Raw genomic sequence first — 15,762 nt, 5'->3', positions numbered from 1 at the left:
CCACTCAACAGCCAGGGTGCTCCGACCCCTCATGTTTTTGAAGACTTCCTGATCTTTCCTGTCATACCACTGTCAAAGCTCATGTTCTACTTGAGCACAAGAAATATCAAAACTAACACAGATTTGAGTGGAAATGTATTGATTACGTTCATGGTTGTCAGAGGATTGACCCACTCCATAATATCTCCTGTTGCACCACCCTCAGACCAAACAGGCCTGATACCTTTTGATAATCATGACAGCGTTTATTCTGTAATCTCAAATATAGGCTGTTACATCATTTTACATAGAAATTCAGCAGCTGTACAGGAGGACTACTACCTGTTGACCATAAATCAGCTGGTGATCAAACTAATGCAAAAGTCACATCTCATTCCTGAAACAAAATGTAGAATAAAAGGGACTTCTATTTAGTAAATGTGATTCAGTTTCTTGAGTTTTTGGCAGAGCTCTTGGTGAAAGCTTTTAGCTTCCTCTTCTGCACAAATGATTTAATTTGAATGTAAAGCTGAGTACATGTGTTATGTGTTATCTTTAAATATCTATATAAAATTGTATCTCGTAATGTGCAAACAAATAAACCACTCAAAATGCAAGGGGACAGGAGGACATAATATATCATTTATCTGTCAAATATTCACATAGTCAGCACTTCACCTCTGTACAGAGGAGATTCTTCATGTCACAAAGCTTCATGTTATTCCAATTCATAGCGCTGACAAGAATGAAATGATTATATAAAGTTCATATTGTGTATCTGTAATATGTGGCCACTGATAAAAGTTGTCATCAACCAAAATCAAAATGTTAACAATCAAACAAAAATAATGAGTTTCTATAAAATGTTATATTGTTGATCCAACACCTGAGCCAATCAGCTCTTTGAGCAGGTGGCAGCATGTCTGCCCTGAGGTCTTGTGAGCAGAAGTAGCACTTGGCTCCCAAAACTGCAGCTGCTTGATCTTATGAGATCATCGTTGTCCATGTGTGTATGTTGTCAGAGCAAGTCAGGATCACATTATTTTTTCCCCCACCCACATTCTGTGAAGAAGAACTGCCTGTACTCTGCCTCTGATTGCCCCCAACCCTGATATTTTAATCCTAATCCTTTATTCTTAATCTTGTTCACCACGCCTAAATCTAACCAAAGAAGGCAGTGGGCCCACTGAGCGTGCTCAGTAAGAGCTTCCTCTGGCCCAGACAACTAACGTCCAGTTGAGCCCTCCAGCTAACTTGAATGGGAACAATGCAGTTGTGCTGCTGAACCTGTGACCCCCTGGAGTGCTGCAGAATTTAGGTCCTGACTCCTCCCATCATGAATGAGCACCAACTTTCTGAGCCAGACTGCTCCCTTTACAGACTAAACTTTAACACCAGGCATGATGTCTCAATCATGCCACGGGGGAGGGCGTCTGTGTTTACATTAACCAGCGGTGGTGGTGGTGAGGGAATCCATATGCACTGCCAACATCGAACTGCTGTCTCTCTCCGTTCGCCCCTTCTATCTCCCCAAGAATAGATATTTGTGAACTTTGTGTTTTCGCTTTTACGGTTTTGGCACCAAAAACACAGCAAGACGGCATTTTGGCAGGTGTTCGCCTCAAGCTTACCTGTTTTGCCTCCAGCTAACGTCGTGACTCATTTTGTCCCCAGAGATAATAACGCAATACTGAATCACAGTTTTACATTCTTTTCTTAGTGGTTTCAATTCAGCCAGTCCTGATTGTTGCTTGTGATTTGTCTGTCTTGTTTTAGATGTGATACATGTCTTATGTTTTTGATAGTTGTCTATTTTTTTTAACCTGTCTGCAGCCAAGTTTCCCTTAGGGGAAAATAAAAGCAACTGAACTGAACTGAACAATTCACTTTTTGCCACCGGACTATAGGTCCACTGTCTCTCTCTGAAAATGTGCTGCTGACACCGCTGTGTGTCAAAACCCTGCACTGAGGAAACAGAGGTTATTCAAAATCTTCCAAAACTGTCAACCATTCAAAAATTCTATTTTCAAACCGACGGGGCTATTTGATGAACATTTTAACATCAGAGAGCAATCTGCTAACATCTTCTGTCTGACACAAATCTGGACTTTCTGTGTCTGACTGAAATGACATGACATGGTTTAAACAGAGTATATTCATGGTGCCCAGATACCAATGTTTTAGACAAGATAGACCTGATGGAAGAGACAGCATCAAATGTTGACATGTGGTCTAGAGTGTGGGTAATAAGTTAAGATATGTTGTCCCAACAAATGTCTTTTAACATAATAGTGGTATATAGGCCCCCTTCTTCAGATGATATTTTCTATTAAGTCACTGAGTTTTTGAATGAATACAATCTCAACAAAGAATTATTGGGGAGTCAGCTTGATGTGTCTTCTGTCTGTTGCACTCATTTCTAGTTCTCAACAATGCCCACTTCTTTGAACTTCTGCAGGGGAGCTTGGGCAGCACATCTGGAAACACCTTTTTGAAAATGTCCATGCTGATGTTTTCATTAAACTTAAGTGCCTAAACCTTTTTGCACACTGTATACACACATATATATACATATACACACACACACACATATATATATATATATATATGTGTGTGTGTGTGTGTATATGTATATATATGTGTGTATACAGTATATATATATATATATATATATATATATATATATCCCTTTATTGCTTTTATAAATGGAATTATGGTGGATATAAATTGGCTTTAAAAAAAGAATTAAGAAAAATACATGTCAAAGTGAAAACAGATTTCTACAAAGTAATGTCAATTATTTAAAAAAAAAAAAATTGTCAATTAAGTGATTGTATAAATATTCACCCCCTTTAAAGTGACTGACCTAATTCACAAATAGTGAAAGAGAGATCACCTGAGTACAGTGAATGTGTCTCAAGTGATTGTAGTATAAAGACACCTGTGTCTGGAAGGTCCAGTCACTGGTTAATCAGTACTCTGACTACTATGATTACACCATGAAGACAAAACAAACCTCTAAGAAACTCCAAGAAAAGGTTATTGAAAAGTAGAAGTGAGGGGATGGATACAAAAACATTTCCAAGTCACAGAACATCCCCTGGAGTTCAGTTAAATCCATCATTAAGAAATGGAAGGAGTATGGCACATGTGTATATCTGAGAGCAGGCCGTCCTCACAAACTGAGTGACCATGTAAGAAGGAGACTGGTGAGGGAGGCCACCAACACACCTATGACTACTCTGAAAGAGTTCAAAGCTTCAGCAGCTGAGATGGGAAACAGGGAGAGAGAGAGAAGAGAATGACCTGCAGCATACAGTAGGTCTCTGGCCGGATACAAACCAGGGACGCTGCGATTATGTGGCATGCACTACAACCACTCAACCACTAGGGTGCTCCAAACTCAGATTCAATCTTGACTAGACTTCACCCAAAGGCATGTGGGAGACTCCAAGGTCAACTGGAAGAAGGTTCTCTGGTCTGATGAGACCAAAATGGAGCTTTTTGGCATCAGACTGCACATGACCACAAACACACCATCCCCACTGTGAAGCATGGTGGTGGCAGCATCATTCCAGCAGCAGGCCCTAGAAGGCTTGTAAAGGTAGAGAGTAAAATGAATACAGCAAATTATAGAGACATCCTGGAGGACAATCTGATTCAGTCTGAAAGAGAACTATTACTTGGAAGAAGATTTATTTTCCAGACGATGACCTGAAGCATACAGTGAAAGCTACACAGAAATGGTTTAAAGGCAACAAGGTGAATGTTCTGGAGTGGCAGAGTCAAAGCCCAGACCTCAATCTAATAGAGAATGTGTTGCTGGACTTGAAAAGGGCTGTTCACACCTGATCCCTGAGCTACCTGACAGAGTTTGAGCAGTTTTGCAAAGAAGAATGGAGTAAAATTGCAGTGTCCAGATGTGCAAGCCTGATTGAGACCTATCCACACAGACTCAGTGCTGTGATTGAGGCGAAAGGTGCATCTACTAAATACTGACTTGAAGGGGGTGAATATTTATACAATCACTTATTTTACATTATATATTTTGAATTAATTGACATTACTTTGTAGAAATCGGTTTTCACTTTGGCATTAAAGAGTTTTTTTGGGGGTAAATTATTTATTTTTTTAAGCCAAATTATACTGACCATGATTCAATTTATAAAAGCAATAAAAGTGGAAAACATCCAAGGGGGTGAATACTTTTTATGGGCACTGTATATACACATATATATATATACACATATATATATACACATATATATATACATGTATATATATACATATATATACATGTATATATATATACATATATATATATACACACACATATATATACACATATATATATACATACATATATATATATATACATATACATATATACATATATACATATATATATATACATATATATATACATATACATACAGAATCTTCTCAACATGAAAGTTATATAGTAATAGAGCCAGCAAGCCAAAACCCTTTTTGGGGGTGCTCAAGCATCTTTGGGGGGGGGGATCTCAGCACCCCTAAAAAAAACAATAAATAATTATTGGATTTTTTTCCCTAAAAATTATTTTATACAACTTTAATTATCTTGCGTGCCTGTCTGTTAGAAATGGGACAAACACTTGTGCTACAGGTTTAAATGGTTTTATTTGAACAGGTTTAATGTATTTTGGAGTTCTGTCATTAATATTGTGTTTCCGTCAGGGTTCAATAACTATCTTAAGGTCCTTTCTGTAGAAATCTGTGATTGTTTATTCTGAACCATTATTATTATTCATCATAGTAGACCACTCTACTATGTATTAATATTTATTTTTATAATTTATGTTATCCACTGAAATGAGTAATTTAGCAGGAGGTCTGAACACTTACAGGGCATTGTTTGTCAAATTCTCATTAGGGGCTGAGGCCCCCTAAAGGTCTGACCCTAGAATCAGCCCTGATCTACAGATGGAAGTGTATATAGAAGGGTATTACTGTATTAATAACAGAACACAAAACATAAAGAAAACTAATATTGATGTAAATTGTTCATTTTGTGAAGCTCAGTCCCGATCTGTCCTCACACCAGAATATTTTGGCTATATTATTATATTACTGCTAATATATGAAATAACTTTCATGTTGAGAAGATTCTTTGAAAATAAAGGAACTCAGAAACAATTTAGAAGTTATTTATTTCAGTAATGCTCATAGACCGACCATTCAGTTTGACAAACCTCTAACAAACATCACACACTTCTACCATCAGCACGGCCTCATCCAGGCAGTGACAGTTTTATACTAAATATATAAACTATACTGTAATTAAAGACAACATCAGTGAGCCAGATAATGCCCTAAAATACAAACATGAACTAATCATCTTTGATTTATGGTGATAACACTAGTCACTGGATTGACACTCACTGTTCATTTACTGTGTACAATTTGCACTCATTTACAGTTTAGCTGGACACAGAACATTATGATATAACTGCTCAATGAGTATCTGGACCACTAATGGGAAAATATCAGCTTTTGAGGATAATCACAATATTTGAAGAAAAATGTTGTCTTTTTGCAATAATAAATTCATGTTAATGAGAAAAAGTCATGAGAATATAAATTAGGTAGATTACATTTCATGTGCATTTTTGAACTTTTTCTGGCTGTCCATGTTGCTGTCACTGTCACACAAACATATTTGTTCTCATATTAGGACTTTATTCTTGATGTAGTACAAATTAGCTTGTAAACTTACAGTTTTATCTACAGTATTATTTACAGTATTTTTTAACTTTCTTGTAACATTTTGAGTTTCGTAATTTTACACATATTTATTCATAACATTGACTATTTTCATAAGGTTCTGACATTTTTTGCTACATGATGTGTTGCAACATTTTGTTTGCAACAATATGACAATTTTTAATTCTCATGAATTATTTCTTCGTAACATTATATGGGCTTTTTTTTTTTTTTTTTTTAAACATCACTACTCTCATCGTTACTTTTTTCTCATAATATTAAAACTTAATTTTCAAGTCTTGTCATATACGATGTTCAGACTCCTTCAGACAAGAGGATTTCATCAATGAAGATATCTAAGCTGGACAATTTTCTCTGGTATTTTGAGTTTTTTCTCAAAAGATTGTGTCATTATCATAATTTGGACTACAGGAAAACACTGACAGTCTAATTCTGCATATAAGCAGCTTTCCATTTAACTTGGAAGTTAGAAGTTGGAACAAGGAATGATGTCACACAGAGTCTCAAGTGTTCTAGTTCAAGTAGTCAGAAAACCAGTTCTAGCCAGGTTAGCTATTGTTAGCCATTAATAGCAATACCATTTGATAAAAATGCATTACGCTATATTTTGTGCATACAGTGTAGCAACATGTCCACAGATAGAAGTTGAACAGTGCTGTGTGACTGATTTAGTGAGACACAAATAAGACAGAAGTGCTAATAAACAGAATATTACTACAACTTTCACCCTTGTGATGCGCAGGGCAGCAATCCGGGATTTTGAGGCCGGGGCTGGTGAGGACTTTCCGAGTCAGAAATTCGACTTCAGGGGTGTCGGGGTGAAATTTCCGACTTCCGAATACAAATGGAACTGACATCATTCTCACAATACTAATCATTAATCCAGTTCTTTATTTTTCCTCTTCTGTAATGACCTACTGGTGTCAGATCATCTCTCTCATATTCAGTGCCTCACTGACTGACTCCATCTTAGTTTCTCAGGAAATAGAGGGAATGTAAAAGCATGAGAAAACTCAAGTAGCTCACAATCTTTAAACCATGTGCCATGAAGGGTTTTTCCATTGTTACCACATTACACCAGGTGATGTCAGAGGAAGAATGATTCAGTGTACTCCTTTCAGGTCATGTTTGGAATGGGATGTTACCACACTACATGTGACATGGTTCCATGCTGTTGCATGTAGTGTGTGCAAATCCCCTTCTGGACCTTACTCCTCTGTGAGGACTAGGAGTCTTCTATTGAGAAAGCTTCGTGTGTGTTGGGGAATCGCTCGGAGTTGTAGTCCAGATCTTCTTTCACACGCTCTTTGATGTCACTTTTAACCTGGCAGAAGGAGAGAGAGAAAACTAACACAATGACCTCTATATTAAAACTAGTTACTAGCTAGTAAAATCTATTTATTTCAGGGCCGAGGTGTCGGTCACAAGCTTAGTACCCCTTATGACTACTAAATTCTATTTAACATTTAAAACTTCGCATTTCATTGTAATGAAGCTATAAAAAATTCAAATGATTGAATTGTCCCCTGTTTTCAGTGTTTTCATGTCTTTTGTGTTTCCACCCTCCACTCTGCTGCCTTTATTTCAAAGTAACTGTGCACTGTTATCAGCATAACTCACAGATGAATCATTCCTCACCCTGTAAGTAATGTATAAAGAAGGTCAATTGCTCTACCTGTTTAGCATATGCTTCCTGCAGGTCTGGTCTCTCCAGCTCCCCCTGCAGGCTGTGTAGAGCAGTGACTGGCAGGACTCCTGCAGAGCGTGCAGCTCGACTCACAGCCTCTGACAGGGAAAGGTGTGGTCCTTCACACTGCGTCGTCTGAAAACACAAACATACTGTCACAGCCAAAAGTTGTGGTTACATCAGGAGAGATTTGTGTTTTTGGAAATATTGTACTCATTGTTTGAAGTGGACGGGACTCAGTTGGTAAAATGTCACACCAACACTAACTGGGATTTAGCAACATTTGAATCAAAAGCTGATGACACTAGTGGGTTGTTTCTGTTGCCAATCAAATCTGATCAAAATACACCCTAACAGTCCTGGTGAAGCTGATCAGCTGAGATGTGACTTATAAATATTATAAAAAATAATAACTTTAAATGTGATCTTTGCTTATTTATTAGCCATAGAGAATATACTAGTTGACGTTTTCAGGGCTTTATAGGGAGACATTTCAGATTGTCCACATATCTGCCTTCTTACAGAACATGTTTCAGATAGATATTAGCTTCATCTCTGTGCATCCAGTACAGACAGAAGTCCAGCTTCTGTTCTGCCTAGTTTTGCAAAGAAGGGAAACTGCTAGCATTGCTCCTCCTTCTAACAACTCTGTTCCATTAAAAATAAAAACCTGAAGTAAACAATCAATCCAATAGTCCATTTTTTAAAGTTGCAATTATTAGTCGATAGACAAATGAAAAAAAAAAGTCCCTTTTCAAGCAAAAATGCCATAAAGTTGATGGTTATAGCTTCTTAAATGTGAGAATTTGATGCCTATTTGGTCTTACATTGTAGCAAATAGAATGGAGTTTGGACTGATGGTCAGGTGATACCACCTTGGACTGTAGGAAATGATGATAACATTTGTCACTAGTTTCTGGTGTCTTGTAGACCATACAATGAATCGAGAAAATATTTAGCAGATTAACAGAAAACACAGAGCTCAACTCTGATAACTCCACTCTGAGGACAGGAGCTCAGAGAAAGGTTGGTAGCCTTCCTCTCTCTTGTGTTAACTAAACACTTAAACTACACTGCTCACCTTCCTCCTTTTAGCAGGCATCCCATGCAGGTAGGCATCAGACAGTTGCGGCTGGGCTTTGATCTTCCTCTGAGACAGCATATCATGCCTGATGATGGGAACCCATTCCTGACATAAAACATTTATAAGTCATAATCCAACAAACTGAAATCTGAATGTATTTGGAGTTTAAATATAATACCAAAATCTTTGTTTCTGTCACAGAACAGTGCTGCTCTGATGGATTCATATTTCCTAACTGATACATTTGTTATTGTTTTATCCACTGATATCTGACAAGGAAATTCTGCTTTTTAGTCCCTGGGAACATTTTTGTGAGTGAAACTTGTTCCCAACTGGAGTGGAAAAGATCACCTGTCATGGACATTTAAGGGGTGGAAATTATGCAGATCATTAAATCTCAGGAATGTTCGCCTCCATGTAAACAGATGACATAAGTCAGAGATTGACAAATTAGTGCTGTAAAGACTTTGGTGAAACTGAGATGGAACACTACTAAAAAAAACAAAACCCTATAGATTCATTACAGGCGGAACAGCTGCTGCCCATGGCTCCACCTCAGGGGCCACTCCTTCACGTCCTGTTGGGGCCCTTGCAGGACGCTGAGTGTCCCCTGATGAGGGTGTGGTCTCTGTAGGAGATGCTTCCCTCTCTCCACTGTCACCTGATGATGCCATGGCCTCCTCTGCTGTGGTGGCTGCAGCAGGAGACAAAGTCTCATCCATCTGAAAGACGAGAAGAGTTACTATTACTATTACACTCATTTACATTTGTACTGCAGAGGAGAAAAAGTTGGTTTGTAAATGAACTGACAGGACTAACATGTAATTAGGCCTCATCCTTATGAGCAAAAGGAGCTGTCATTATTAGTTTTAAAGGATGTGGCTGGCTATTTTCTTTTTTTTATTGTCAACAAATCTCATGTGTCATCTGTTTTACTTAAAATGTTGTGTGTGCCTCCAAGGCCTGCTATATGTTATTCCTCTGTGCTGTAGACCTCTGTTATTGTCAAAAAAATATTAAAAACATGTCAGTGAGCCACACCGCTGCACTGGGAGACATTTTCCTTGGTCCAGAGGATTACAGTTATTTGCTGACAGCAAGCAAAATATAGAAAAGTGCCAGTCTTATCCTCTAACCCTTCCTTCTACTGTAAGTAGTTATTCTATTATTACAAAATCTGAAACCTAAAATCATCCATCGCTGATACGCACCAGAAATTACAGACCTCTACTACTGAAAATGAGGAATTTGAGTTTCTCATGTTAAGACTATTGAGGTACTCAACCAGAGTTTTCTGTTCCATCTCTGAGCTTTATCTCTCATCATCTGTGTGATGGACATGTAAGCACAGATACACAACACCAGAGTGTTCATGAAAAGCAAGTGCTAAATCTGTCAATTTATCAATATCACTCAATTGAACCAATCAATTTGTATAATTCATTGGTTTATTGAAATGATCCATAAATTGATTACATATGAACATGTGCAAATAGCCTTCCTTTAACACATTGTTGCTCTGAGATGTACTGAGGTTTGACCACTGTATGTTAGCATGACATGAAGACACTCACCTCCACACTCTGACTCTCTGATGACTGTTCAATGTTAGCCTCCGTCCGCTGGTTCAACTCAGCCTGAAACAGCATCACTGCAACATTAATGTGTACTCTTCACTAAGAAACGGTTAAAATATCATGTATTTATGGTGTTTACTGAATGAAGTGTTCCACACACTAAGTTTGTTTGTCTTTTATCTTTGTGATCACATTCAATCACTTTGATCAGTTTACACTATGACTAACACATCAAATCTACTTTGATTTACAAACTGGCTTTTTATAGACAATTGATTTACCTAAATCACTTGGTCAAGATCATCAAAATTACTTATAGTCGTACCTCCTTCTGTTTCATATAGCAATGACTTGTTCAGTCTGTTATATTAGTGCATAATACATTCTGTTGTAAAATAACAAGCTAACCTTCTTGTTGCCACTTAATTAAAATCAATGACAAACTAGTTTAGCACAGAGATGTGATTCACTGATTGAACAGCAGATGTTGCCAGGCCTGCTTACTTAGGCCAGGCCTGCTTACTGACATTAGTGTTTCTTACCTGTGCATAGATGACATAGTGCTGGATTTGATCCTCAGTGACTGGGTTGTGTTCCAGTATGACCCGCAGCCTCATAAACATCATACTGGTCAACCAGTTAACCAGACTGGGATTGACTTCTGCAGACATCCTCCTCTGCACTCACACACAGGCACACACATGCACACGCACACAAAGAAACATGACTTAACATACAGCTGTACAGGTGTTTATATTGTGTCTGGATATTTCATATGATCAAATGTTCATAATGGTTCAAAAACTTTTGTCCAGGACACTACAGTCACTACATGAGTACAACATGACCCCGGTTATAAAAGATAGCAAGTAAATGGACTGTACTTATATAATGGACTGTACTTATATAATGGACTGTACTTATATAATGGACTGTACTTATATAAAGGACTGTACTTATATAGCGCTTTTCTAGTCGAGGGAAAGTATACTAACAATGCGGTGGTTGATGACAGCAGTCAGAGCTCTCTGCTCTCCTCTGAGACAGTACAGGTTGAGAGCCAGACACTCAAAAAGGCCCTGAGTGCACAGTAACAGCAGACGGGGACCAAATGTATGATCTGAAACAAGAAAAACACAAGACACAAAACTACTGACTCAGATCTCATCTTCATATCAAAGTTAAACACACAAAGTACTATGGCTACAAATGTGTACATGCCCATAGAATTCTCTTCACCAGGGGTTACCGACCTTTTTGCAGCATGGACTGTTTTGTATTAACTATTTTGTTTCAGACACACTGAGCATAGAAACTAAACACTGACATCTTATTTGGTCTGTGTTTAATGACTACATTTAGAACTACAGACCTCTCTATTTCTCAGTGTCCTCACACAGTCTGCATGTGCGACTGACTGCTGAAAGGTAATGATGATGGGTGACGGAATACCTTTCCCATTTATGACCTACAAATGACAGGAAAAAATAATTACTGCAAAATTAGCTGATAATAGTCTATAAAGTTGTATTATCATCATTTAGTGTCCTTGCAGCCTGGTAGTAAATGTTCTGAGGCCCAGTACTGGTCACTGGCCCAGTCTGGGAGACTGTTACCATGAAGAATAAAGCCCATCAGACATGAAACACTGGCTTCATGTATCTGTTAAAGTGTTGCCTTTTGTCAGTCAGACATGGGTGTTGTTTTATGTTGTTTGGACTCTTTTAAGCTCACATGCTGTTACAAGTGTTTTGGTAGACATTTGTTTTTCATACATGCAGTTGGCGGGAATGCAAATTAAAAAATATAGTGATACACATATAGTGAGCAGTGCCACTCAGGTTATTATTGTGATTGTATGAAGGTTAAAGTAGACTGATATGATATCAAATAGGAACCTTATCAACAACTTTAATAATACTTATTTATGACGTTAAAAAGGTGGAACAAAATGTGCATTTCTCTCTCAGTCCATACCTGAACTTCAATAAAGACAGAGCATGACACAAAAGCAGCATTTTATATTTCTGTTTGTGTACACATAAAACAAACCAGATTAAACATGTTCATTAGTGAGCTTTAGAAATGTTGGTAGCTGTTTCTTTCAGTCTTTATACCACAGTCTGAACCCAGCTGTGTACTAATACACAGACATGTAGCCAGCTGGTGCAACAGTCACATCATGAGAGAAACTGTTGCAGAAACTCTAACAACACATGATATTGTGAACAACTTATTGAAACATAATTCAGCTCTGCGTATATGAATACAGTTACTTTTAAGATCACCATGTTTGTTGACTAGTTTATTTTGGGACTGGATATAAACTGTAACTGAGCTTACCGTTGCAGCGCAGGACATGTGAGGCCATCTGTGTGAACTGCTGTCTCAGGAATGAAAGATTGGTCTGAACGATGTCCACTCCCTCCTGCACTGTCACTGTGGCCTAGACACAACACACAACTTAGTTATGTCTATCACTGCATATCTAACACACTGTAGTACTGTGGGTGAGGGCTGTGTGTGTGTGAGAGGGGCTGTTCTTACAAAGCTCTCTGCTATGTACTCCTCCAGACCGTTGATGAGGTCCTCAGCTGCTGTCTGCACGCACAACAATGTGTTAAAGTCTTTACTGTGAAAAATGTAACCAACACATCTATACAGTGAACAACAGCATCTAGCATTAATCACTCTGCTCAGGTGTCAACACTCATGTGATACTGGACAAGAACATGTGCACAGTACTAAAGTGAAACTTGTTTTCTTGTGTCCTTACCAATGTAATATAGCTTTACAGTTTCTGTAACTTTTATTTGAAAGATAACAGAAAAATAGCAACCCAAATACAATGTTCAGAGAATGTATTCATTGCTGAGTTCTGAAGTAACTACTGATAGTGACTCAGGTCTGATTCTGTTGTGGTGGCACATGGTAGCTGCCTGTCATCTCCTTTTCATCACATTCTTGTATGTATCATTAGAATTGTGTTATCTTATTCAATGCTGTATTATGTCTTTCTTTTCCTTTTTGGAATCGATGGTCTAAGGACAGAGGATGTTGCTGTCTATTGCTGTACAGACTATAAAGCCCCCCGAGGCTAATTTGTGATTTGTGATAAAATTGACTTCACTTAACATAAATGCGCTTCAAATGCAACTCAACTGCTGACATTTGGGTGGAAGATTCAGGTGTTATGCTCGTAGTGAGTAATGTAGCCTGGCGCAGCTAGCCTTCAGCAGAGATGATGAAGGGGTTACGGAGGTCTGCTAACCTCACTTGTTTCTAACTCCACACACCCAGATTTTCGTCATTTTCAAACTTGTAATCTTCAGGCTCAGATTTCACACAGCTCCCTCTGGAGACACAAAAAGCTTTATTTGTGCTCACCAATACCTGGAAACACATGCTGATGTGAGCAACCGGTTAATCCTAACTAGGATTTGATATGTAGCTATCTTAATTCAACAACACTACTGCCTGTTTTTGCCTGTGTTTTTTACCCCACTTTAGACCTGACAGGCTCCACACCCACTACAACACATTATCCTTCACGTTCCAGGTATTGAGCCCATAAGGCCAATAGATTATTATGAAAGGCAATACCAAAGCGTAGATGGGTCAATGATGTGACACTAATGTGTTTGTGTCCATGTGGTTTAGTCAAATTTAAAGTGTTAAAATGTGAAAATAAACGTATGAATAACTTGCACACATTCTTTTTTTGTGGACCCAGCATCAAATTTATGCTTTTAATCCATTTTATTTTGGCAAAAATGTCTAAGTGGTGTAACCATAAAAACTTTGTACCAAATAATTCAACTTGCTTAAAAACGCTAAATTCTCAAGAAAACACCATATCAACTAGTTTGGCATGATCTTACATTATAACTTTTTATATTAAATAAAGGTAATGGAATACAATTCTGAATATTACATTTAATCTGGGGAATCATGTCATGTAAACTACACAAAGTGTCAAGTGGTGTAACCACCATTTAAGAGGCTTTTTTGTTAATATTATGAAGAAGGCCATGAAAATGGTGTTACGGAGTAACAAGGTTAGAAAGCTATTCATTTGACATTTTTAGGGTTTGGTCAGGTTTGCTCAGTTTACATGTCAAATGGTATGACCCTAGAAAAACATTCAGAGCTCATGATGGAGGACTAGTTCTCTCTCTCTCTCTCTCTCTCTCTCTCTCTCTCTCTCTCTCTCTCTCTCTCTCTCTCTCTCTCTCTCTCTCTCTCTCTCTCTCTCTCTCTCTCTCTCTCTCTCTCTCTCTCTCTCTCTCTCTCTCTCTCTCTCTCTCTCTCTCTCTCTCTCTCTCTCTCTCTCTCTCTCTCTCTCTCTCTCTCTCTGCCCACACACATTGGTTAAAGATACGTTAACCAAAATTCTTATTGTTAGATAAAAATGTTATAAACTGTATTCATAATAATAGACAAGTTCAGCCTTATGAGGTGTTGTTGTCAGATCATTTTTTTCTTATCAGAATTTATGATACAAAAGAGTTCAAAAGAATCATTACCATGATTGTTGTTGTAAAACGTGTTTTTTACAGCACATAATTTACAGGTAAAGAAATGAGTTCATTTATTAAATGAAATTAGAATGATTGTTTCTTGACTTGATTTAAAAAACAATATCCTAATCATTTCTTGTTGTCAGATGTTCCTTTTTCTAAACTGAAATAACATAAAAAGTTCACTGCACCTTGTTGACTGTCATATTTGATTTTTCTGTGTCCATTTCTTCAATGAACAATGGTGTTTGACTGTAGAAGGAACATGCTCAGACATTTTTATTAAAAATACTGCTTACACCAATTGACACAACCCGGTGTCAATTGATATAAGCAGTATTTTTTCATAAAAATGTGATTATGTACAGGAAAATAAATGTGAACTAAAATGTGGAATAAATATAATCCACCTCTGCAACACAGCACTGTGTTTTTTAACACATTTTACACAATTTGTCAAAAATGATTTAGAACAAAGGGGTGTTTTTAGAATATGTCCTGCTCAATATTAGCTAAATGCATTAACATTTAAATATAGAATTACTCCAAAAAAATTATCTCTTTTCATTTGATGTTTTAAATGAAGTATGATTATTTTATAAGTACACTTAAATACATTGTAGGTGGATAAAATACTGAATATTTATTAATCTTTTATGATTACACCATTTTACATTTTCATTACTTTTGGTTAAAAAATGGTGCAAATGTCATTTCAAATGACATAAAACCAACAGAAATACTAAATGTCCATTTTAACAAACCTGATGCTGCTTTTAAAACTATTTTTTAACATATTTCTGAATTGTTACTGACCCAGATGCAGAATATATAGGCACATGTATTCTGCTCTCTGTTAACCAATACATAAAACAGCTCACAGTGTGAACACATTCTCCACAGTACTTACAGCTATGTTAGCATCAGTGGGCTGTCTTCCCTGGAGGTAGTGTTCAGTGAAGAAGTTAGTGAGCTGGGGCTGGATGCGGTTTAGAGGTTGGGCATTCCCATGAAGCAACAGCACCATGTCGACCATAGAGAAGCTCTGACACACCAGGGACAAAAGGTCCCCAAAGAACCCTGCCAGGATGAGAGCCAGTTTACCACTACATCAATAACAATGAGGGTAAACTAGAAAAGAACATCTAA

The 15,762-nt window shown here is 37.5% G+C and overlaps 1 protein-coding gene across 1 annotated transcript in view; it reads right to left on the bottom strand.

Moving 5' to 3' along the window:
• Window positions 1–5,153: 5,153 nt before the first annotated feature.
• Window positions 5,154–15,762, bottom strand: part of bag6l (BCL2 associated athanogene 6, like) — a 30,645-nt gene continuing 20,036 nt past the window's right edge. The window contains exons 16-25 of the mRNA XM_062435839.1: window positions 15,524–15,693; window positions 12,641–12,694; window positions 12,437–12,539; window positions 11,089–11,213; window positions 10,636–10,770; window positions 10,091–10,153; window positions 9,041–9,238; window positions 8,514–8,621; window positions 7,421–7,567; window positions 5,154–7,069 (exon numbers count right to left, since the gene is read on the bottom strand). Coding sequence (XP_062291823.1) covers window positions 6,971–7,069; window positions 7,421–7,567; window positions 8,514–8,621; window positions 9,041–9,238; window positions 10,091–10,153; window positions 10,636–10,770; window positions 11,089–11,213; window positions 12,437–12,539; window positions 12,641–12,694; window positions 15,524–15,693 — 1,202 coding nt within the window. The 3' untranslated portion in view covers window positions 5,154–6,970. The remainder of the gene's footprint in view (window positions 7,070–7,420; window positions 7,568–8,513; window positions 8,622–9,040; window positions 9,239–10,090; window positions 10,154–10,635; window positions 10,771–11,088; window positions 11,214–12,436; window positions 12,540–12,640; window positions 12,695–15,523; window positions 15,694–15,762) is intronic.

Source organism: Scomber scombrus, chromosome 16, assembly GCF_963691925.1.
Source record: "Scomber scombrus chromosome 16, fScoSco1.1, whole genome shotgun sequence".
In the NCBI taxonomy this organism is placed as follows: Eukaryota; Metazoa; Chordata; class Actinopteri; order Scombriformes; family Scombridae; genus Scomber; species Scomber scombrus.
The sequence above is the reverse complement of the archived record's forward strand: the minus strand, read 5'-3'. Positions and strand labels throughout refer to the sequence as shown.